The following is a 24,651-nucleotide window of genomic DNA, read 5'->3' as shown; positions in this document are numbered from 1 at the left end:
TCACATCTATGAAAAATAATCTACTAAAAAAATTCACAAAAACTATAAATAAATAAACAAATAACTGATTAGATCCTGCTGACTAGATCATGTTTAGAGTACTTAGAACAAGCTTTCTTCATAAGAGTGGAAATCTGAAATCTTAAAGTGTGCATTTAACCATTTGAATCTCCCACGATTTGACCTGAGCTTCTGGGCGCGCCAATCCCATCATGAACTCTGCTGTTTCTTTCATCCCTAGCTCCATATACAGTTGAGTGGCAGAGATAATTGTATAATAGCTGTATATTTTAAAATCAGGAAAATGGGAAGAATTGCACACATTCTTGTATTGGTATATAGAGGTAGCATTATGTTTAATTTGAATTCAAAAAACAGATAGAACCTATCCTGTTTCAATTAATTAAATAAAATTTTCTGAAATAAATATAAGCCAGCATAAATTTCAAAATAACAACCGGCAAATAAGTCTCGGAAGCAAAACATTCTGGAGATTTGACATTGTCCCATGAATTTCAGCTTGCCAATCACCCACATGTCTGCAAATTCCACACATCTGCAACAGAAATCTCCAAATTGCACAAGAGAATTGCACCATTGGAAAGGTACAAAACTCTATTTTTCTTGCAAATTATAGCTGCTAGCAGCTACTGTGCCTAACAACGTTCACCAAAGCACTCAACAAAAATCAATCATTGTACGCAACGATGACCACTTCATTTGTATATTCTCCCCTTTGTACCCATCATATTTATTATTTATTATTAAATTTAAGTTAAAATAGCAACTTGTTTATGTGTGGTTGCGATGACTAGCTTAATTTTAGTTGCGTACGCGTGATGTATTCTCAAGAAATTATTTTAATTCCCATATTTTATTTTACTTTTTATCAACAAGTCCGTATTTTGAAATTTCTATCCTTATAACATACGATATAGTCTTTGAAAAAACAAATCATTTAAGTCCTTGTGTATCAAACAGTAAAATCTGTCAAACTTAATCAAAAAATTTAAATGTGTTGATGGATAAAGCAAGGGTTAAGTGGGTTCGGTGTGAGTTTGGAGACTTGGAGGGGAGAGTCACCACCCTCTATAAATTTTTTGATTGAGAGAACTTTAATTATCACGTAAATAATTTTATTTATATACCCTTTTTGAAAAACTTATTAAAACTTTTCCCCTAGATCTATGATATATTTTAGGGGTGAGTAAAAAAATCAAAAAACTGATTAAACCGAGAAAACTGGAAAAAAAATAACTGAAAAAACCGAACCGTGAAAAAAAACCGATTAAACCGATTAGAATTTTGAAAAAACCAACCGGTTCGGTTTTGATTTTATAAGCCTGGAACTGAAAAAACCGAACCGAAACCAGAAAAAAACCGAGCCAAACCGGAAAAAACCGAGTCAAAATCAAAAAACCGAGTCAAGTCGGAAAAAATCAAGCCAAACCGGTTTGAACCGGTTTTTGTTCTAAAAAACCGAACCGAACCGAACCAAACCGAAACCGGTTGGTTTGAACCGGTTTTGGTTTTTTTAAAAAAAAAATTATGTTTGGTTATTTTTTTTTTATAAAAACCGAACCGAACCGAAATTGATCACAGAAAATTTTCGGTTTAGTTACTTTTTTATATTTCTAGTTTGCCATTATATGGGTTTAAATTGGTAAAAAAAATAAAATCATAGAGGGGTAAAAATCTTAGTAAAATCCATACTAAATTTCTCCAATTCTAAAATTATTTAAAAACATAAATAAGCCATAAATGGGTAGTAATTTTTGCCAAATGATATGGATTTTTAATTTTTGGAATATAATAAATCTAGAAAAGAGGACAAGTTCAAGAAGGGCAATTTATTATAAACATGAAGGGCTAAACTAACACTAAACTAACACTAAACTATGAGGGTTTCTTTAAACTGTTAAAAACATAAATAAGCCATAAATCCAACGATCTTATTTATAAAGAGCCTCTGACCGTTGTTTTTCGATACATAATTTCATCGAGTAGTCCAAATGGATTTAAACAGGTTCTCTTCTTTCGCAGTGACAATGATGTTTTGTCAGAAAGCTGGTGGTCATGTCACGGGTGTTTAGACGAAGAGAGAAGTGCTCTCTTGCGGATTAAAAGCTCCTTTAATTACCCAAGCGGCACATTCCTTCAATCTTGGGGAAAAGTAGCCGACTGTTGTTCTTGGAAAGGCGTTGACTGCAATTTCACTACAGGACGAGTTGTCCAACTTGATCTTTCAAGCAAAAGGGAAGAGGGATTGGGAGATTTGTACCTAAATGTCTCTTTGTTTCGTCCCTTCCAAGAACTGCAATATCTTGATTTAAGTGGAAATTTTATAGTTGGCTGTGTTGAGAATGAAGGTTTATCTCTTATTTGCGTGCTACTGCAACTTCAACAGGAAAAAAAAAAAAAGAATAGATTCTATATTTTCAAGCTACTGATTGAAATGCCCATGCAGGTTTTGAAAGACTATCAGGACTTGACAGTTTGGTGTTTCTCGATTTAGGCGTAAACAAATTCGACAACCGCATCCTTTCATCCCTTGGTGGGCTTTCCTGTTTGACAACCCTGTATCTAGATGGTAACCAACTCAAAGGAGAAATTAGTGTTGATGGTAATTAAGCTTGATCACTTCTCTCCTTTTCTTTCTCAAATAAAACCATGTTAATTACTGCCCTTTTTTTAATTGTTGTACTTGGTACAATTATATTTGGCCAGAACTCAATAATCTAACAAGCTTGCTGTCGTTGGAGTTTGGTGGCAATGAAATTGAAAGCTTTAAATCCATTCATGGTATGAAAGAGTTGTGAGTTGATTGAGCATTTGTTTTCACACATAAGTACTCCATTATCCTTTCAGGTTACATGAAAGCTTATGGTATTTTTATAGGTACTGGTGACGAGTTACTGAGGTTAAGAAATCTGGAATACCTTGTTTTGAATGTTAATCGCTTCAATGACAGTACCTTATCATCCCTCAAGGGTCTTTCATCTCTCAAATCCCTGGATATAGCGTACAACCAACTGAAAGGATCATTCAATGTGACTGGTAACCTCACCTTTTTCGATTCCTAGAAACCAATCTGTGATTTTTGCTGTGACGTAATATTAAATTTCTGTTTTTCGACAACCTAGAGCTGGATGCTTTGATCAACTTAGAGACAGTGGATCTAAGGGGAAATGAGATTGACAAATTTGTGTTATCCAAAGGTATTGATTGCTTTCCACACTGATTGATGGTAGCTTTACCGCTTGATCAACCTAAAATCTCATTAATCGAATTGTATTTTCGAGGATGATTTTGCTCAAGAATAAAAGCTCAGGAGGTTTTAAAACTTGTTTTAGCTGTCCCCTGCAGATACTAGAGGTTTTGGAAATGTAAGCCTCATTTCATTATCTAATAGCACCTCAAATGGAAGAGCTCTTCCATTTACATTGCTGCAATCGTTAACGAAATTCCCAAACCTCAGGACCCTTAATTTGGATGAGAATAATCTTGAAGGAAGTTTCGGAACAACATTAGATAAAGGTAATTTGTGGTATTGATGCCTAAAAGCGATCCTGAATATCTGTTAATTGTTCTTTTTTTCTTTGTAAACGTGCTTTAAATCATATTTGCCTAGTTATAGGAATTTAATTGATTGTAGTGGGGACATTATAATGGAGCTTCTTGTTGGTTTCATCATCTTGTTTCCTTATCATTATCCGGCTCTTGAATACCGAGCATAATTTCTTGTGGGTTTGATTATTGTAGACTTGGCTTCTCTCAAGAATTTAGAAAAGTTGGATTTGAGTTTCTCCACTGTCGATAATAGCTTTCTGCAAACAGTCGGGAAGATTACTACTCTAAAGAGTTTACGCTTGAGGGGCTGTCGACTCAATGGCTCCATCCCTAAAGCCCAAGGTAAGTCTGACCACCTTTCCCCTCTTTAGGCGTTCTGCTTCTTCTGTGACTAAAATTTTTATGAATCAATAAATTCTCAGGCCTATGTCAGTTAAAGCATCTCCAAAATCTAGATATCAGTGGGAATGATCTCAGTGGTGCTTTGCCTCGGTGTTTGGCAAATTTGACATCCCTTCAAGGATTAGATTTGTCTTACAATAACTTTATTGGAGACATTTCCTTCTCCCTCTTACAAGTCTCACATCCATCCGAGGGTTATCACTTTCAGACAACCACTTTCAGATCCCCGTCTCATTGAGCTCATTTCTCAACCATTCACAACTCAAGTATTTCGATGGTAGCAATAACGAAATATATGTAGAAGAATTAGAGGAGCATAATTTGGCCCCAAAATTCCAATTAGAGCGTCTTGGTTTATCTGGCAATGGATATGGTGGAGCATTTTCCTTTCCCAAATTCCTCCTCCATCAATACAGCCTCCAAGAAATTGATTTTTCTAACCTGAAATTGAGGGGAGGGTTTCCTATTTGGTTGTTAGAGAACAACACACACCTAAATGAACTCCATTTGGTCAACAATTCTCTTTCAGGGACTTTTCAATTGCCAATTCATCCTCATCAGAATTTGTCTGAATTAGATATTTCTAACAATAACTTCGAAAGCCACATTCCTAGAGAAATAGGATCATATTTTCCAAGTTTAACATTTTTATCCATGTCTGATAACCACTTCAGTGGTCGCGTTCCCTCTTCATTTGACTTTCTGTTGTATCTTCAAGTTTTTGACCTCTCAAATAACAACATCTCTGGAACCTTACCATCTTTCTTTAACTCTTCAAACCTCCTGCATGTTTATCTGTCACGAAATATGCTACAAGGATCCCTAGAACATGCATTTCAGAAATCCTTTGAGCTAATAACGTTGGATCTTAGCCATAATCATTTGACTGGTAGCATTCCAAAATGGATTGGTGAGTTTTCCCAACTGAGCTTTCTTCTCTTGGGTTATAATAATCTTTATGGCAGTATACCCACGCAATTGTGCAAGTTGAACGAATTAAGCTTCATTGATCTTTCTCATAATAATTTTTCTGGTCATATTCTACCTTGCCTAAGATTTAAAAGCAGTATTTGGTTCATCCTCCTCGAAGAATATCCTTCTGAGTATTCTCTTCGAGAACCATTGGTTATTGCATCAAAGAGTGTGTCTTATTCTTATTCGCCAAGTATTTTGTACTACATGACCGGATTGGATCTCTCCTGCAACAGTTTGTCAGGTGCGATTCCTCCTGAAATTGGAAATCTAAACCACATTCATGTATTGAACCTGTCCAACAATCATTTAATAGGCCCAATCCCACAAACTCTTTCAAATTTGAGTGAAGTTGAGAGCTTGGACCTTTCCAATAACAGCTTGAATGGGGAAATCCCACCTCAACTTGTACAATTGCATTCTCTTGCCTATTTTAGTGTAGCCAACAATAACCTGTCTGGTAAGACTCCTGAGATGGTTGCACAATTCTCAACATTCAGTAAGAGCAGCTACGAGGGAAATCCCTTACTTTGTGGACCACCACTGCTTAACAGTTGCACCAAAGAAGTACCACCACCACCACCACCTGGGCCTTCTACTGATGAGAAAGAAGAGAGTAGCGTCATCATTGATGCACAAGTTTTCTGTGTGAGCTTTGTTGTGACGTACATCATGGTGCTGTTGGGAATAGCTGCAGTTTTGTACATGAACCCAGACTGGCGGCGAGCATGGTTTAATTTCATTGAGAAGAGCATCAACACTTGCTACTACTTTGTTGTGGACAATCTTCTTAAGCCATTCAGAATCAGAGTTCGGAAGCCTTTGGTATAAATAAATCTCAACTTTGCATTGTTTCTACATCTCAAAGGGAAGATTTAGATGGTCAATCTTGTCTCATCTCAGTAGTATAAATTATGTCTGAAAAGCTGTGTTCTTTATAGCAATGTAATGAAGAAAATCATTTCTTCACAATTCTGCTTTCAGCATTCAGCAAATTCTTTCCCATATATCTTCCTTCAAATCGTAAGAACGAGTAATGGATATTACCTAAGACAAACCCAAGGCATGCAACTCAGTGTAGTTTATTTGTAGGAGTATCTGTTGAATAAGGCAGAAAATGGTAAAGTTTTCATTTACCCCGTGTTAACTGGAAATGTCAACTGGAACAGAGTAGCTCTGGAATTTATTTTGTGTGAATGCTCTGGAATTGTTAGTTGGACTGAAGCTTTGAAACGATTCTTATGTACTTCAAATTAGGTAGACTAAAGTTTTTTTTTGTTAAATATGGTCCTTGTTCTTTCAATTTTAATTTTCAGCCCCAATTGACTAATTGATCATTAAGTTCCTCTCAAAACTAAAAACATGATTGATACGGCAAATTAAAAGAAATGTAAACAGAAAATAATATGGCAAGGATGAAATTGAAAATATTAAAAGTTTGATGATGGAAAAGAATCATTGTTCAAAATAAACAACGCAATCCATAATAACTATTTTTTAAAATAGTGAATGTCAAATATGTTTTAGTTGTTGTTGTTACTATATAAGGGAAGATATTTATTGAAATCCAATTTTTCAGAAATATAATTAGAGATATGCACATTATAAGGATTATATATGGAGCATTTTACGAGAAACAATAAAGAAGGAAAGTATTTTTGGTATTTTTAGATTATTTTGATATGCTAATATAAAAAATATATATTATTATAATATAATTTTAAATAAAAAATATTTTAAAAAATAATCAATAATACACTTTTAAATACCATCATAATTTACAGCATTATAACTTTGTTTGAGGAAGGGCTTAAAAATATTAAATTGTTGTTGCTGCAGTAGCAGATCAATTTAATTAACTGCTGTCTTTTACAATGAAAAAGTTGAGAAAGTGTTCGTTCATGAATTGTATTAAACAGCCCACTTGTAAGGCACTGGAATTCAATTCCACGCTATCGACCCTGTGGTTTGGATGGAATTGGTCGTCGTCATCACATGATTTTCCACATGTAATAAAGTCTTCTTTATTTGGCTTATTGTCCCATTGATTCTTCGAGGAAATTCCCAAGTTTTAGGTTTACATCAATATTAATTCAATGGCTGGGAACACACACGACTCTCGTCTCTCTGTTACGTTCCTTTTACTTTTCACCGTCGTTTTTGAACCCCATCCAAGGTTGATCTGGAGCAAATCTTGGATTATGGGTTAGGTGAAACTTGAGAAGGTTATTAATCAAGAAATTCTCAAATCCTACCAATGTCAATTCTAACTTAGCAACATCGTCTTTTTATTTGTTAATAATATATTTAAATAAAATTCAAGATTCAAATTAATTTAAATAATATAGTTAAATGAAAATCAAGATTTCAATTAATTTAACTCTTTCTTTCATTTTTTTTTTCAAAACCTTCACCATTCTAATCCTTCTCAGCTATCATGTCTCCCTTCTTTGATATTGTTATCAAATAGCACGAGTGCAAATAATCATGCTCTTGGAGATATCAAAATTATCCTACAAATCAACAATTCCATTCATATAGGATTTTAAATTTTCTTGTTTCAAGATTTGTTAGATTAGTGTTAGATTTGTTATTGGACGGTATGAAACATTAGTTTAGTCAAACTTGAACCGATTCATAATAAAAATTTAAAAAAGCATTCACCGTGGCTATTAAAAGCATGTTTGTTTTTGTATTTTAAAAAAAATAAAAACAGAGACCAATTTGCCAACAGGTTGATTGATGAAACCCTGACACCAAGATCTGGGGACTGCTGAAGAACACCTTGAAAAATCTTGCATTTTACTCTTACTTTTTACAAGAGACAGAAGAACTGGTCATCGCGCGCGACGTGTTCCCTACGGCCGAAAATAATGCAGTGGCTGTCAGTCTTGTTAGTGGTTGTGGAAAATTACACGCTATGACGAAGAAGAAGGTTGCTGCATTCATTCATCGCTTGACCTGATGATGGCTCGATGGGCCACCTGCTAAGACAAAAGAAAAGAAAGCTGTTAGCAGTGGTCAAAATTGCCAGCCACGATGTGCCCGCAAGGTTTTTTCCTCCTATGGAAAACACATTTTACTATCTTGGCGTTTATAAACGGATGATTGCGTGTTCTTCGTCATGTGTATCAAGAACCCAGTAAAACCATCTAAAAAGTCTACTGAAAAAAAGATGGTTTAGATTTCCTCAGCTGACTTCGAGTCAAGGCAATTTTATATAATTAAGTTCATACTAAATAGACATTAAAACTTGCAATGTAGAGCAAAACAAAATGCTAACATGCTAAAATTTTAAACCCTCCAAGTTCTGAAAGGATCCTTTCATTCATTGAAGTTCCAAAAGGATGCAAGTCCACCAAAACATTAGAAATATATGAGAGGCTTGGGGATCATGAACCCAATGATGAGTAATCTATTTGGCCTTTCAATTTAATATTTTTAAATAATTGCCCTTCCTCAAACAAAGTTATAATGCTGTAAATTATGATGGTATTTAAAAGTGTATTATTGATTATTTTTTAAAATATTTTTTATTTAAAATTATATTATAATAATATATATTTTTTATATTAGCATATCAAAATAATCTAAAAATACCAAAAATACTTTCCTTCTTTATTGTTTCTCGTAAAATGCTCCATATATAATCCTTATAATGTGCATATCTCTAATTATATTTCTGAAAAATTGGATTTCAATAAATATCTTCCCTTATATAGTAACAACAACAACTAAAACATATTTGACATTCACTATTTTAAAAAATAGTTATTATGGATTGCGTTGTTTATTTTGAACAATGATTCTTTTCCATCATCAAACTTTTAATATTTTCAATTTCATCCTTGCCATATTATTTTCTGTTTACATTTCTTTTAATTTGCCGTATCAATCATGTTTTTAGTTTTGAGAGGAACTTAATGATCAATTAGTCAATTGGGGCTGAAAATTAAAATTGAAAGAACAAGGACCATATTTAACAAAAAAAAACTTTAGTCTACCTAATTTTGAATTGTATTAAACTGCCCACTTGCATGGCACTGGAATTCAATTCCACGCTATCGACCGTATGGTTTGGATGGGATTCGTCGTCGTCGTCGCATGTTTTTCCACATGTAATAAAGTCTTCTTTATTTGGCTTATTGTCCCATTGATTCTTCGAGGAAATTCCCAAGTTTTAGCATTACATCGTGAATAGTGCCAGCAGAAAGACAATTAATTCAATGGTCGGTAACACAGGAGTCTCGCCCCCCTCAATTACCTTTTTTTTTTTTTTAGATTCGAGCAAATTCTATCTCCCGAAAAACGCATTCTGTGGACTCAGACGAGAGAGTAAAATCTCGGCTGTCCCAGGTTCTTACAAGAGGTGCATGTCCTGACTCGAACTTGAAATCTACTGTGCAGCCATCTCAATTTTTTTTTCCTTTGACAATTGGGTTGGGCCAAGACATGCAATGTCTTCTCTTTTTTTTCCCTTTGGAAGTTCGGGCTGGGCGGCGACAAGCAATGTCTGTTTCTTTTACTTTGGATCCTTGGGCTGGGCCATCTCAAATCATTTGGAAGCCCGTGAATATCATCTTAAATCTCCATATTTCGACCGCATTTGCAAGTCTTTTCATCTCTTTCTATGGCCTCATAAAAGTTCATGATACATAACCTGCTAATTTCAAATCCCAGATCTCTAAGTTTCAGTGTATTATTATCTCAGTCAAAAAAATTTACTTAAAAATATATTAAAATAATATTTTTTATATTTTAAAAATTTATTTTTAATATTAATACACTTTACAATTACAAAAAAATAACTTGAAACCAAAAAAAATAAGATAAAAATATATTTTTAAAATACAAAAATAAACATACTCTTAATAGCCATGATCAATGCTTTTAAATTTTTTTATTATGAACGGGTTCAAGTTTGACTAAACTAATGTTTCGTACCGTCCAATAACAAATCTAACTCTAATATAATGGGACTGTATGACTAGTAAAGGAACTAATCTACAAAGCATAAATGAAAAGAAATGATTCGTTCTGTTGCAACTTTGCTCGGTAGAAACGTTAGAAAAAAAAGCAGAGCTTCGCTGCAAGGACAAAGTTACAGTCTTGTTAAATTGAAAAAAATCTATTGATTTTTTATTATTTGATAAGTTAATATTAAAAAATTTTAAAAATATTTTAATATATTTTCAAGTAAAAAATATTTACACCGTAATATCATACATTCATTTTATATTAAAATACAATATTAATTAACTAATTATACCATTATTATTAAATTCAATTTTACTCAAGATCATATTATTTTAATTTTTATTGTTTTTTATTATTTGATAAGTTAATATTGAAAATATAAAAAATTAAAAAAATATTTTAATATATTTTTAAGTAAAAAACATTTACATCATATTAAAATACAATATTAACTAGCTGATTATATTATTATTATTATTATTATTATTATTATTATTATTAAATTCAATTTGGCTCAACATCATATTATTTTAATACCTATTTCAGACTGAACTTTTATAAAAATTTATATATATAATTAAAGAAACGATTAGTGAAACCTAAATGATTAGACAGTCTTTTTTTTTTAAAATGAAACTATATTATTTTAATTTTTTTAAAAGAAATATTTTGAATGTCATAAATAAAAACATTAAGAACCCTATAGAAGATTTGTAGAACGAACTTTGAAAGATATATTAAAAAGAAAAGTGAAAAACCATTTTGTAAAACCTATGACCAAGCCAATGAAATAAGTGGCAAGATGCTGGTTTTTCAATTATTTCATTAGTTTTCAATTTTTTATTCGATTTTTTTGGAATATTTTCAACCTTCCTCTTGTAAAAATCTTCGTGGTGGTCCACAAAGCAAAGCATTTCACTCGTAGCTAGACTCTTTGAATTTTCTACTACCATTAACAAGACTGACACTGATGGCACTGTTTTTGCCGTAGGGAAGACATTGCATGCGATGACCATTTCATTTGTCTATGTCTCTTTGAATTTTAGTTGCGTACGCGTGATGTCATTTTCTACAAACATGAGCTTCTTTGATTGAATGATTATAGATGTTTTTTAAATAATTTTTGTGTTAAAATATATATTAATAATGCTTTTTTATTTTGTAAAAATTATTTTTGACATCAGCATATCAAAATAATTTAAAAACATTAAAAATATATTAATTTAAAATAAATAAAAAAATAAATTTAATTTAATTTCTTTTAAAACATAAAAATAAACAAGCTCTAACAAAACTGATTGGTAGCGCAGCACTGTCTTTGCCGTAGGGAAGACATTGCATGGAAAGACCATTTCATTTATCTATTTTATTGTAGAAAACAAAAAAAGTACAAAAATATTCACACGCAAAATAATATACCGTAAAACATTATTTTTTTCTATATGTTCCGGGTTTTCGTATCACAATATAAAATCATTCATATCCAGGCATAAGAAGAGGAATTGGTCACAAAATTTCTGATATAAAATTTAAATGAATTATTTGGGCGTTTCTCTTGAAAACAACCCAATTTATAAGATACGATATAGTCTTTGAAAAAAAAAAATTAAAGGTGTTGATGGATAAGCAAGGGTTAAGTGGGTTTCAGGTTAGGTTCTCAGCCAATAAGATACTTGGTTGTTTTATTGATATTTACCAAACTGACTCACTCTAATTGTAAGCCTTTAGTAGAGTGGATTCTCTCCAAGATTAAGTTGTAGACCTTAGTTTTTTTTACTTATTTTAGGCATCTTCAACTAATCAAATCATTTCTTTTCTCCATCTAAGTTTATTGGTCCTCCATGTTTATTCTCTCTTGCTCTATTATTAAAAGGATTAAAGGTATCTTGGTTGCCTTTCTTTAGAAAGATTGTTCTATCTCCCACTCAGGGGCTAAGGTAGTTTGGGTCTATGTTTGTTATCCCTTAAGAACGATGGCCTAAAAATGAAGAGGGACGTCCCAACTTAGAATGAAGCAGTTATTCTCAAGCATGTCTAGCGACTGCTATTAAATAGATCATCAGTTTAGTCGGGATGGGTCCATAATGTTTTGCTTAAAGACAAATCCTTCTCACATGTCATGCCTTCTTCAATGTCCTCTTGGTCATAGAGGAAGGTTCTACTCATCAAAGATTGGTGTAAAAGGAAGTTCGTCTCCGGTATTTGTAATGGAATTACTACCTTTTTGTGATTAGACTAGTGGTTGCCATATGGGTAACGGTTATGCGACCTAGTGCCTTTTAGGGTGCTCACTTCTATTGGGTTGTCGTGGAATGCTAAGGTCTCAAACATCAATAAGGATGGTACCTGGGCTTTTCCATCGGGTAGTCTAGAGCTCCAACCTATATAGGACTTGATTACTTTTAACCCAGGAGTGTCTTACCAAACCATTATGTCTGGAACAGTAACTCATTAGGGAGGTTCTCTATTGACTTGGCATGTGAGGTTTTTAGAGAGTCCAAACCCATAGACTTTATGCACCATCTTCTCTGGTTTCCAGGTTTCATCCTGAAACACTCTTTTATCATGTTGTTTGCCTCTATTGGTCATCTCAACATCATGGATAGACTACATGCTTTTTAGATCATTCCCTTTTCGACATGTATTCTTTGTGGGTTGCAGGCTGAAACACATGAACATTTATTCTTTTAGTGTCACTTCTCTGCTACAGTTTAGGGTGCTATCACAAATATGACCTCTATAAGTTGGCCTTCTTTAACATGGCATCATCTACTCTAATGGGCATACAAGCACTTGAAAAAAAAAAAAAGAAATTTACGCATCTACTTGCTTGGCTAGCCCTCTCAACCTCGATTTACTTCATCTAGTGTGAGAGATATAATCAAGTCTTTCATAAGATTTATTGATCTCATCAGGATGCTTGCAAAAGCATTTTTTATTTGATCCAGTCCTTTTTGATAGAGCTCGAACCATGTTTCATATCCCAGTTACTTTTAGGTCTATTTGGTGCCTCTGAAAGTCATGAGATATAATTTCTCTTGCTAATTTCGAGATTCTATTTAGCACAGTTTCATATATAATCAACCAATCGACCGACTTATTTGTTATTTGTCTTCACAATCTGTTTTTGTCCTTTTTCAGGTTTTTTTTTTTAGATTCTGCTTCTTTTTCTTATTATTTTTTGTCAAATAGACCAAGTAACAAGCATTTATACTTCTTGGGGTATGCCCCTCGTACTCTATATAGTTTCTTTCCTTTAATACAATTACTCTTATGAAAAAAAGAAAAAAAAAATTGTTTTGCTATACATTGCAAGTTTTAATATCTATTTAGTATATATATATATTATGATTTTATTTTGATCAAGATGAACTTAATTATATAAAAATACATGCAATCTAAACTAAATTATAAATCGAAAACAACAGTTATCCAATTCAAAAAAAACACTCAAAGATTTTAGCTGAACCATTACACTAATGCAAAGTTATTCATCAAAGAAATTTAGAAGTGCATTTTTAAGGAAACCAAAAATAATGGATACATGAACCTTGTTCGGTATACTTCTAGCTAAAACAGGATATCAATCATTGATAACTATCCTCCTCAATTGCATTTTAGCTGTCATATGGAGAGGAAAACTTTATCATCATAACTAGTATAACATGAATTAGATAACTGTTGATTTCCTGGGTTGGCACTCAAACCTGCAGCACATTGTGCAAATTCTAAAAAAGTGAATTTACATCGCCGGAATATCTATAAGAATCAAAATGATAAATAAGAACATAAGTGATTTTTCATTTATTAAAGTGGATATAAGAAAAATAACATGTGTAAAACTAAATAAAATGAATAGAAAACAATATTTTTTTTTTGTTCATTTAATCAAAAAAATATCAAGTAATAAGAGCAAAAAATAATAATATAAATAGTTTGTCAAATAAAAAAACATAGCTACGTAAATACTGAGACTGTAATTATTTAAAAGATTGAAGTTTAATTTTATCACATAAAAATAAAAAATAACTACTAATTATTACAACAAATCTCGCTTTAAAAAAACAAATAATCCTATACTCTTAATTAGAGTTAAAACTTTTTTAAGTGATTACCGCTCTAAAAAGTTGAAGATAAGAAATACAAACTTCATTTTTTTTACCAAACATTTGTATCTTAATGAAAATTGGAGTGCAACTTATATGCTAGGTACGTTTGCATTTTGATGTTCTTAAAACTAAAAAAAAAAATCAAACGAATCGAAATCGTGGTGTAATTAATCAATGGCATAAGGGATAGTCGTATGCAGATTCCCTAGATTTCAAATGAGTCAAAATTTGCCGCTGATGCAATGTTTATCGATAGCTAGTGGTCCTGTAAGGTTCAAGTATACACAAGGTCTACTAGTTTTGTTTGAGTTATGATTTATTGGATCTTAGAATCAATCTATCTAGATTTCATAAAAATCAAATAAGAATTGATATGAAACTATAATATAATAAAAAATCTAATTTAATCATTAAAAAAATCAAAATAATATCATATTAATATTTTAAAAAAAAATTGTTTCACTTGACCCAAGATAATACATTAACCCGTCACATGAGGTTTGGACCAAGCCGTAAATCATGACAGTTTTAATAACTTTGAAATTAGCATGCGATTTTTTTAGAAAAAAAGGGAAACAATAGCTAAACTAGCCCTACACTCTCGTCTCTTTGTCAAGAAATATTGTATTCTCATCACATCATCTTTTAATACATTCACTTTATTTGTGTTAATTATCCTCTCCCCAGTTCTGCCATTTCAGGCACAACAACAAAAGGTAAATGAGGCGTCTTGCTCTCGTTCATGTAAAGCCAACATGAGCTATCGCAAATATCACACGAACATCTAGGTTCTAATGAATAATAAATAATAAAAGAGGCATTATAATACGAAAAAACCAATCATCAATTGATAAAAAAAAATCACAGATTCATAACAAAAAAAAAAATGAAAAGGGGTATGATGGTCCGCTCAGAAGTTTATAGTCCTTGAAAGAAAATAAAATTTTAGAATTAAGTCTTTGATTAGTCAATTTTATTAAGTTTTTATTTAATTTTTGTCTACTTCTTTAAAATATATGGGTCTGACATAAATATTAGACCCAAGACGTTTAGACTTGGTATTCGGCCAAGTCCAAGGTGCTTGGGGCGCTTGGGCTTGGCAGTATGCCGAGCCCAAGATAGTGTAGGTCTCGCACACATGCTTGTGCCAAGGCGTTTGAACTTGGTATTCAACTAAGTCCAAGGCACTTAGGCTTCGCAATGCGCCAAGCTCAAGATAACGTGGGTCAGGCACACATGTTAGACCCAAAATGCTTGGACTTGACAATCAGCCAAATCCAAGGTAGTGTGAGTTTGACACACATGTTAGATCCAAAACGTTGAACTTTGCAATCAGTCAAGTCTAAGGTAATGTGAGTTTGGCACGCATGTTAGATCCAAGGCGCTTGGACTTGACAGTCAGTCAAGTCCGAAGTAGTGCAGGTTTGGCATGTATGTCATACCCAAGAAACTTGAACTTAACAGTTAGTCAAATCCAAGATGCTTGGACTTGGCAGTGCACTATATCCAAGGTAGTGTGGGTCTGGCACGCCTACCAGATCCAAAGAGCTTGGACTTGGCATTCATCCAAGTTCAAGACGTTTGGACTTGGCAACGCACCACATCCAAGGTAGCGTGGGTCTGGCACGTCTGCCAGATCCAAAGAGCTTGGACTTGGCATTCATCCAAGTTCAAGACGTTTGGACTTGGAAGCGCACCACATCCAAGGTAGCGTGGGTCTGGCACGTCTGCCAGATCCAAAGAGCTTGGACTTGGCATTCATCCAAGTTCAAGACGCTTGGACTTGGAAGCACACCACATCCAAGGTAGCATGCGTCTGGCACGCCTACCAGATCCAAGGAGTTTGGACTTGGTATTCATTCAAGTCTAAGGTAGTGTGGGTCTGGCACGCATACCAGACCCAAGCGCCACTTAGTAGTCAGCCATTTGGACTACTCAATGAAATTATGTATTGAAAAACAACAGTCGGAGGCTCTTTATAAATAAGATCGTTAGATTGTAATTTACAATATCACAATCAAATGTCATAAATTTCCACTTACTACAAACAAAGTAGGACCCAAACTATTAGTGTATATGCCTTGTGGCCAATCAGTTGGTTACATGTGGCATTGACTTTGTTCATGTAAATATATTTAATTTATTAATAAAAGCTTATTTATCTTTAATATTCATAAAAAAATGATTAATGAATTTAGAGTAAAGATAAAGTTCTTGGAATAAAAATACTATGCAAAAGAAATTATAAAGTTGTTATAATTATAGGATTCCTATTGCATTAAAACATTGTTACTAAAATATCATTGGTTAATACTCTATTAAGACTGGATATTAATTAGAGTTGTTGAGACTAATGCATATTATGTTCTTTCCTTTATGAAAAGAAATAGTTATTCTCATAAACTGAGGTATGAGGGATACCTAGAATTAATATATAGGTTTTTTTTCAGATAACATGTACATTGAATTGATCTGTATAAGAATTTCATATGAAGAAATCACTTGTGTCTATAAAAAAGCTCATGTGACAGTTGTGTCAATGGTCCTTAGATTTTAGATCACTAAGTTATCTTATATAAGGAGTGTTATGTTTTGATCCAACTACACGTTATTCTAATTAAGGATAACAAATGGGTAAATATTAGGTATAACATGAACTATATAAAGGTATTTACGCAATCAAGAGAGTATTCATCACCCAAGGTGAATTAGGAAAAATGTTTCATCTGTTCTCAAATAGCAATGAGATTTGAAAAGAGTTTCAAATCTTATTTAAAACATCAATAGCTATAATGTTGAGAATAAACATGATTTAATATAGTAGACACACTCCATACTATAATATCTAAATCAGAACATTGTTGATGAAGGGATAATAATTATACTAAGAAACTAATTACTAAAAGGTTAAGTCAAACCACTTATGACTTTTCTAATATTTGGGGGATAATGACAAGTAGTTAGACATTGTACTTAATCTTCAAATATAAATTAATTAATTGCTGAATTGATAACAAATTAATTTATTTAATCCTATTTTATTTAAGATTATAATTTATTTTTTGGTAAACTTATTAGGGAACCTAATAAGTCACACATATAAGAACCATTAGTCAGAAATTAAAATTGGATGATTAATCAAGTTTGACTTGATTATAAATAAGTTTTAGAAATTAAGGACTATAATGTAATTTGTACATGGAATTATAATTCTAGATCTAGAAAAATCAAGTAGGGACTTGATTGAATAAATTTATAAAATTATTCTGAAATAATACGTGTGATATTATTTAAGGGGTCAATTGATATTTTGCTATTTATATGGTTTTTCAGGTGTTCCTATAAATAGAATATTATGTCTTTTATTTTCTGTGGAGAAACTACATAAGTTACATAACACCTGAAAAATACAAAAGAAAAGAATTAGCACTCAAAGATATAATAATCTCTCTTTTGTAAATAGGTCTATGAAATTTTTTATTAGTGGTTCATGTACATTGCTATTAGAGACCGAATACTTGAATGATTTTTACGATAACTCAATCTTAAAACAATTACTTAAAATCAAAAAAATATATTTAATATTCCAATAATCTTTTTATAAACACTAAATAATTCTAAATCACATATTAATTGAAATTTCCGAGAAAAAATTATTAAACTTACTTTTCCGCTGCACTACGTGTACAAGTCAATGTTGGTGCATCTATTTCCGACGTGCGAGCTATGAGAGAAACTCGACGCCACAGAGAAAAGTCAAGCCACCTTTTTAGACTATTTAGATTGTTTTATGGGATTTTTTCACACTTGGAAAAGACATGTGATCGTCGCTTTCCCATTCATAAATCCAGAGATAATAAAGAGTATTTTGATATGAAAAATTATATATTTTAATAAAAATTATTTTGAAATTTTGATATTAAAAATAATTTTAAAAAATAAAAAATAATATTATTTTAATATATTTTTAAATAAAAAATATTTAAAAAAAAACAATATTAATTATATTCCAAAAACAAGACTGACATTGATGGCGCACTGTCTTTTCCGTAAGGAAGACATTGCATGGAAAGGCCATATTTCATTGGTCTATTTCTCTATTATTGTAGAAAACAGAAAAAGTAAAAAAATATTCACACGCAAAATAATATACCGTGAAACATGTTTTTTTCTATATGTTCCGTGTTTCCGTATCACAATATAAACTCATTCATATCCAGCCATAAGAAGAGGAATTGGTCACAAAATTTCTCATATAAAATTTAAATGAATTATTTGTGCGTTTCTCTTGAAAACAACCCAATTTAAATGGTTGATTTTAAACCAATCAAAACTAACCTTCTAGGTATTCTCAAGAAATTATTTTAATTCCCATATTTTATTTTACTTTTTATCCTTTTAAGATACGATATAGTCTTTGGGAAAAAATTTATTTAAGTCCTTGTGTGTCAAATAGTAAAATCTATCAAACTTAATCAAAAAATTTAAATGTGTTGATGGATAAAGCAAGGGTTAAGTGGGTTCAATGTGAGTTTGGAGAATTGGAGGGGATAGTCACCACCCTCTATAAATTTCTTGATTGAGAGAACTTTAATTATCACATAAATAATTTTATTTATATACCCTTTTTGAAAAACTTATTAAAACTTTTCCCCTAGATCTATGATATATTTCTAGTTTGCCATTACATGGGTTTAAATTGGTAAAAAAATAAAATCTTAGTAATATCCATACTAAATTTCTGCAATTCTAAAATTATTTAAAAACATAAATAAGCCATAAATGGGTAGTAATTTTTGCCAAATGATATGGATTTTTAATTTTTGGAATATAATAAATCTAGAAAAGAGGACAATTTCAAGAAGGGCAATTTATTATAAACATGAGGGGCTAAACTAACACTAAACTATGAGGGTTTCTTTAAACAGTTTAAAAAAATAACGGGGGCAATTTTCTCCATCAAGTGTGTTGATCCACGAAGACTATAAGCCAAAAGAGAGGACTCTGTTTATGGTCAGTGGAAAAATTACGACATTTGATTGTGATATTGCAAATTGCAATCCAACGATCTTATCTATAAAAAGCCTCTGACCGTTGTTTTTCGATACATAATTTCATCGAGAAGTCCAAATGGGTTTAAACAGGTTCACTTCTTTAGCAGTGACAATGATGATTTATGCTATGGTTTTGTCAGAAAGCTAGTGCTCATGTCACGGGTGTTTAGACGAAGAGAGAAGTGCTCTCTTGCGGATTAAAAGCTCCTTTAATTACCCAAGCGGCACATTCCTTCAATCTTGGGGAAAAGTAGCCGACTGTTGTACTTGGGAAGGCGTTGACTGCAATTTCACTACAGGACGAGTTGTCGAACTTCATCTTTCAAGCATAAGGGAAGAGGGATTGGGAGATTTGTACCTAAATGTCTCTTTGTTTCGTCCCTTCCAAGAACTGCAGTCTCTTGGTTTAAGTGGAAATTTTATAGTTGGCTGTGTTGAGAATGAAGGTTTATCTCTTATTTGCATGCTACTGCAATTTCAACAGGAAAAAAAAAAAGAATAGATTCTATATTTTTCAAGCTACTGCAATTTCAACAGGAAAAAAAAAAAGAATAGATTCTATATTTTTCAAGCTACTGATTGAAATGCCCATGCAGGTTTTGAAAGACTATCAGGACTTGACAGCTTGGTGGATCTCTATTTAGGCGAAAACAAATTCGACAACAGCATCCTTTCATCCCTTGGTGGGCTTTCCTCTTTGAGAACCCTGTATCTAGATGGTAACCAACTCAAAGGAGCAATTAGTGTTGATGGTAATTAAGCTTGATCACTTCTCTCCTTTTCTTTCTCAAATAAAACCATGTTAATTACTGCCCTTTTTTTAATTGTTGTACTTGGTACAATTATATTTGGCCAGAACTGAATAATCTAACAAGCTTGCGGTGGTTGGAGTTTGGTGACAATGAAATTGAAAGCTTTAAATCCATTCATGGTATGAAAGAGTTGTGAGTTGATTGAGCATTTGTTTTCACACATAAGTACTCCATTATCCTTTCAGGTTACATGAAAGCTTATGGTATTTTTATAGGTACTGGTGACGAATTACTGAGGTTAAGAAATCTGGAATCCCTTGGTTTGAATGGTAATCGCTTCAATGACAGTGCCTTATCATCCCTCAAGGGTCTTTCATCTCTCAAATCCCTGGATATAGCGTACAACCAACTGAAAGGATCATTCAATGTGACTGGTAACCTCACCTTTTTTGATTCCTAGAAACCAATCTGTGATTTTTTCTGTGACGTAATATTAAAGTTCTGTTTTTCGACAACCTAGAGCTGGATGCTTTGATCAACTTAGAGAGACTGGATCTAGAGGGAAACGAGATTGACAAATTTGTGTTATCCAAAGGTATTGATTGCTTTCCACACTGATTGATGGTAGCTTTACCGCTTGATCAACCTAAAATCTCATTAATTGAATTGTATTTTCGAGAATGATTTTGCTCAAGAATAAAAGCTCAGAAGGTCTTAAAACTTGTTTTACTTCTGCTGTCCCCTGCAGATACTAGAGGTTTTGGAAATGTAAGCTTCATTTCATTATCTCAGAGCACCTCAAATGGAAGAGCTCTTCCATTTACATTGCTGCAATCGTTGACGAAATTCCCAAACCTCAGGACCCTTTATTTGGATGAGAATAATCTTGAAGGAAGTTTCGGAACAACATTAGATAAAGGTAATTTGTGGTATTGATGCCTAAAAGCGATCCTGAATATCTGTTAATTGTTCTTTTTTTCTTTGTAAACGTGCTTTAAATCATATTTTCCTAGTTATAGGAATTTAATTGATTGTAGCGGGGACATTATAATGGAGCTTCTTGTTGGTTTCATCATCTTGCTTCCTTATCATTATCCGGCTCTTGAATACCGAGCATAATTTCTTGTGGGTTTGATTATTGTAGACTTGGCTTCTCTCAAGAATTTAGAAGAGTTGGATTTGAGTTTCTCCACTGTCGATAATAGCTTTCTGCAAATAGTCGGGAAGATTACTACTCTAAACAGTTTACGCTTGAATGGCTGTCGACTCAAGGGCTCCATCCCTAAAGCCCAAGGTAAGTCTGACCACCTTTTCCCTCCTTAGGCGTTCTGCTTCTTCTCTGACTAAAATTTTTATGAATCAATAAATTCTCAGGCCTATGTCAGTTAAAGCATCTCCAAAATCTAGAAATCAGTGGGAATGATCTCAGTGGTGCTTTGCCTTGGTGTTTGGCAAATTTGACATCCCTTCAACAATTACATATGTCTTCCAATAACTTTATTGGAGACATTTCCTTCTCTCCTCTTACAAGTCTCACATCCATCCGAGAGTTATCACTTTCAGACAACCACTTTCAGATCCCCGTCTCATTGAGCTCATTTCTCAACCATTCACAACTCAAGTATTTCGATGGTAGCAATAACGAAATATATGTTGAAGAATTAGAGGAGCATAATTTGGCCCCAAAGTTCCAATTAGAGTGTATTCGTTTATCTGGCAATGGATATGGTGGAGCATTTTCCTTTCCCAAATTCCTCCTCCATCAATACAGCCTCCAAATAATTGATTTTTCTAACCTGAAAATGAGGGGAGGGTTTCCTATTTGGTTGTTAGAGAACAACACAAACCTAAATGAACTCCATTTGGTCAACAATTCTCTTTCAGGGACTTTTCAATTGCCAATTCATCCTCATCAGACTTTGTCTGAATTAGATATTTCTAACAATAACTTCGAAAGCCACATTCCTAGAGAAATAGGATCATATTTTCCAAGTTTAACATTTTTATCCATGTCTGATAACCACTTCAGTGGTCGCGTTCCCTCTTCATTTGACTTTCTGTTGTCTCTTCAAGTTTTGGACCTCTCAAATAACAACATCTCTGGAACCTTACCATCTTTGTTTAACTCTTCAGACATCCTGCATGTTTATCTGTCACGAAATATGCTACAAGGATCCCTAGAACATGCATTTCAGAAATCCTTTGATCTAATAACGTTGGATCTTAGCCATAATCATTTGACTGGTAGCATTCCAAAATGGATTGGTGAGTCTTCCCAACTGAGCTTTCTTCTCTTGGGTTATAATAATCTTGATGGCAGTATACCCACGCAATTGTGCAAGTTGAACAAATTAAGCTTCATTGATCTTTCTCATAATAATTTTTCTGGTCATATTCTACCGTGCCTAAGATTTAAAAGCATTATTCGGTTCATCCTCCGCGGAGGATATCCTTCTGAGTTTAATCTTCGAGAACCATTGGTTATTGCAACAAAGAGCCTGTCCTATCCTTATCCGCCAAGTATTTTGTACTTCATGACCGGAATGGATCTCTCCTGCAACAGTTTGTCAGGTGCGATTCCTCCTGAAATTGGGAATCTCAACCACATTCATGTATTGAACCTGTCCAACAATCATTTAATAGGCCCAATCCCACAAACTCTTTCAAATTTGAGTGAAGTTGAGAGCTTGGACCTTTCCAATAACAGCTTGAATGGGGAAATCCCACCTCAACTTGTACAATTGCATTCTCTTGCCTATTTTAGTGTAGCCAACAATAACCTGTCTGGTAAGACTCCTGAGATGGTTGCACAATTCTCAACATTCAGTAAGAGCAGCTACGAGGGAAATCCCTTACTTTGTGGACCACCACTGCTTAACAGTTGCACCAAAGAAGTACCACCACCACCACCACCTGGGCCTTCTACTGATGAGAAAGAAGAGAGTAGCGTCATCATTGATGCACAAGTTTTCTGTGTGAGCTTTGTTGTGACGTACATCATGGTGCTGTTTGGAATAGCTGCAGTTTTGTACATAAACCCAGACTGGCGGCGAGCATGGTTTTATTTCATTGAGAAGAGCATCAACACTTGCTACTACTTTGTTGCGGACAATCTTCTTAAGCCATTCAGAATCAGAGTTTGGAAGCCTTTGGTATAAATAAATCTCAACTTTGCATTGTTTCTACATTTCGAAGGGAAGATTTAGATGGTCAATCTTATCTCATCTCAGTAGTATAAATTATGTCTGAAAAGCTGTGTTTTTTAGAGCAATGTAATGAAGAAAATCATTTCTTCACAATTTTGCTTTCAGCATTCAGCAAGTTCTTTCTCATATATCTTCCTTCAAATCGTAAGAACGAGTAATGGATATACCTAAGACAAACCCAAGGCATGCAACTCAGTGTAGTTTATTTGTAGGAGTATCTGTTGAATAAGGCAGAAAATGGTAAAGTTTTCATTTACCCCGTGTTAACTGGAGATGTCAACTGGAACAGAGTAGCTCTGGAATTTATTGTGTGAATGCTCTGGAATTGTTAGCTGGACTGAAGCTTTGAAACGATTCGTATGTACTTCAAATGAGGTAGACTAAAGTTTTTTTTGTTAAATATGGTCCTTGTTCTTTCAATTTTAATTTTCAGCCCCAATTGACTAATTGATCATTAAGTTCCTCTCAAAACTCAAAACATGCTTGATACGGCAAATTAAAAGAAATGTAAACAGAAAATAATATGACAAGGATGAAATTGAAAATATTAAAAGTTTGATGATGGAAAAGAATCATTGTTCAAAATAAACAACGCAATCCATAATAACTATTTTTTAAAATAGTGAATGTCAAATATGTTTTAGTTGTTGTTATTACTAGGAAGATATTTATTGAAATCCAATTTTTCAGAAATATAATTAGAGATATGCACATTATAAGGATTATATATGGAGCATTTTATGAGAAACAATAAAGAAAGAAAGTATTTTTGGTAATTTTAAATTATTTTGATATGCTAATATAAAAAATATATATTATTATAATACATTTTTAAATAAAAAATATTTTAAAAAATAATCATTACTATGTTTTTAAATACCATCATAATTTACAATTTTGCTATCCTATATGAATGGAATTTAAAATCCTATATGAATGGAATTTGTTGATTTGTAGGGTAATTTTGATATCTCCAAGAGCATGATTATTTGCACTTTTGCTATTTGATAACAATATCAAAGAAGGGAGACATGATAGCTGAGAAGGATTAGAATGGTGAAGGTTTTGAAAAAGAAAATGAAAGAAAGAGTGAAATTTATTGAAATCTTGTTTTCATTTAACTATATTATTTAAATTAATTTGAATCTTGATTTATATTTAAATATATTATTAACAAATAAAAAGACGATGTTGCTAAGTTAGAATTGACATTGGTAGGATTTGAGAATTTCTTGATAAATAACCTTCTCAAGTTTCACCTGACCCACAATCCAAGATTTGCTCCAGATCAACCTTGGATAGTGTTCAAAAACCACAGCGAAAAGTAAAAGGAACGTAACAGAGAGACGAGAGTCGTGTGTGTTGCCAATGCCAGCCATTGAATTGATATTGATGTAAAGCAAAAACTTGGGAATTTCCTCGAAGAATCAATGGGACAATAAGCCAAATAAAGAAGACTTTATTACATATGGAAAATCATGTGATGACGACGACCAATTCCATCCAAACCACAGGGTAGATAGCGTGGAATTGAATTCCAGTGCCATACAAGTGGGCTGTTTAATACAATTCATGAACGAACACTTTCTCAACTTTTTCGTTGTAAAAG

At 32.9% G+C, this 24,651-nt stretch overlaps 1 protein-coding gene across 1 annotated transcript; it reads left to right on the top strand.

Annotated features, from left to right (window-relative positions):
• Positions 1 to 304: 304 nt before the first annotated feature.
• Positions 305 to 23,170, top strand: LOC18110034 (receptor-like protein 45). Its single transcript, XM_052453634.1, is given in 12 exon segments — positions 305 to 334; positions 520 to 605; positions 1,936 to 2,369; positions 2,468 to 2,623; positions 2,728 to 2,802; positions 2,899 to 3,057; positions 3,144 to 3,218; positions 3,367 to 3,537; positions 3,763 to 3,912; positions 3,993 to 4,135; positions 4,138 to 5,188; positions 22,408 to 23,170. Coding segments are annotated over 12 exon segments (3,117 nt in total). The 3' UTR covers positions 22,995 to 23,170.
• The last annotated feature ends 1,481 nt before the right edge of the window (positions 23,171 to 24,651 follow it).

Source organism: Populus trichocarpa, chromosome 6 (assembly GCF_000002775.5).
Source record: "Populus trichocarpa isolate Nisqually-1 chromosome 6, P.trichocarpa_v4.1, whole genome shotgun sequence".
NCBI classification, from domain to species: Eukaryota; Viridiplantae; Streptophyta; class Magnoliopsida; order Malpighiales; family Salicaceae; genus Populus; species Populus trichocarpa.
This window is presented reverse-complemented; position numbering and strand designations above follow the sequence as displayed.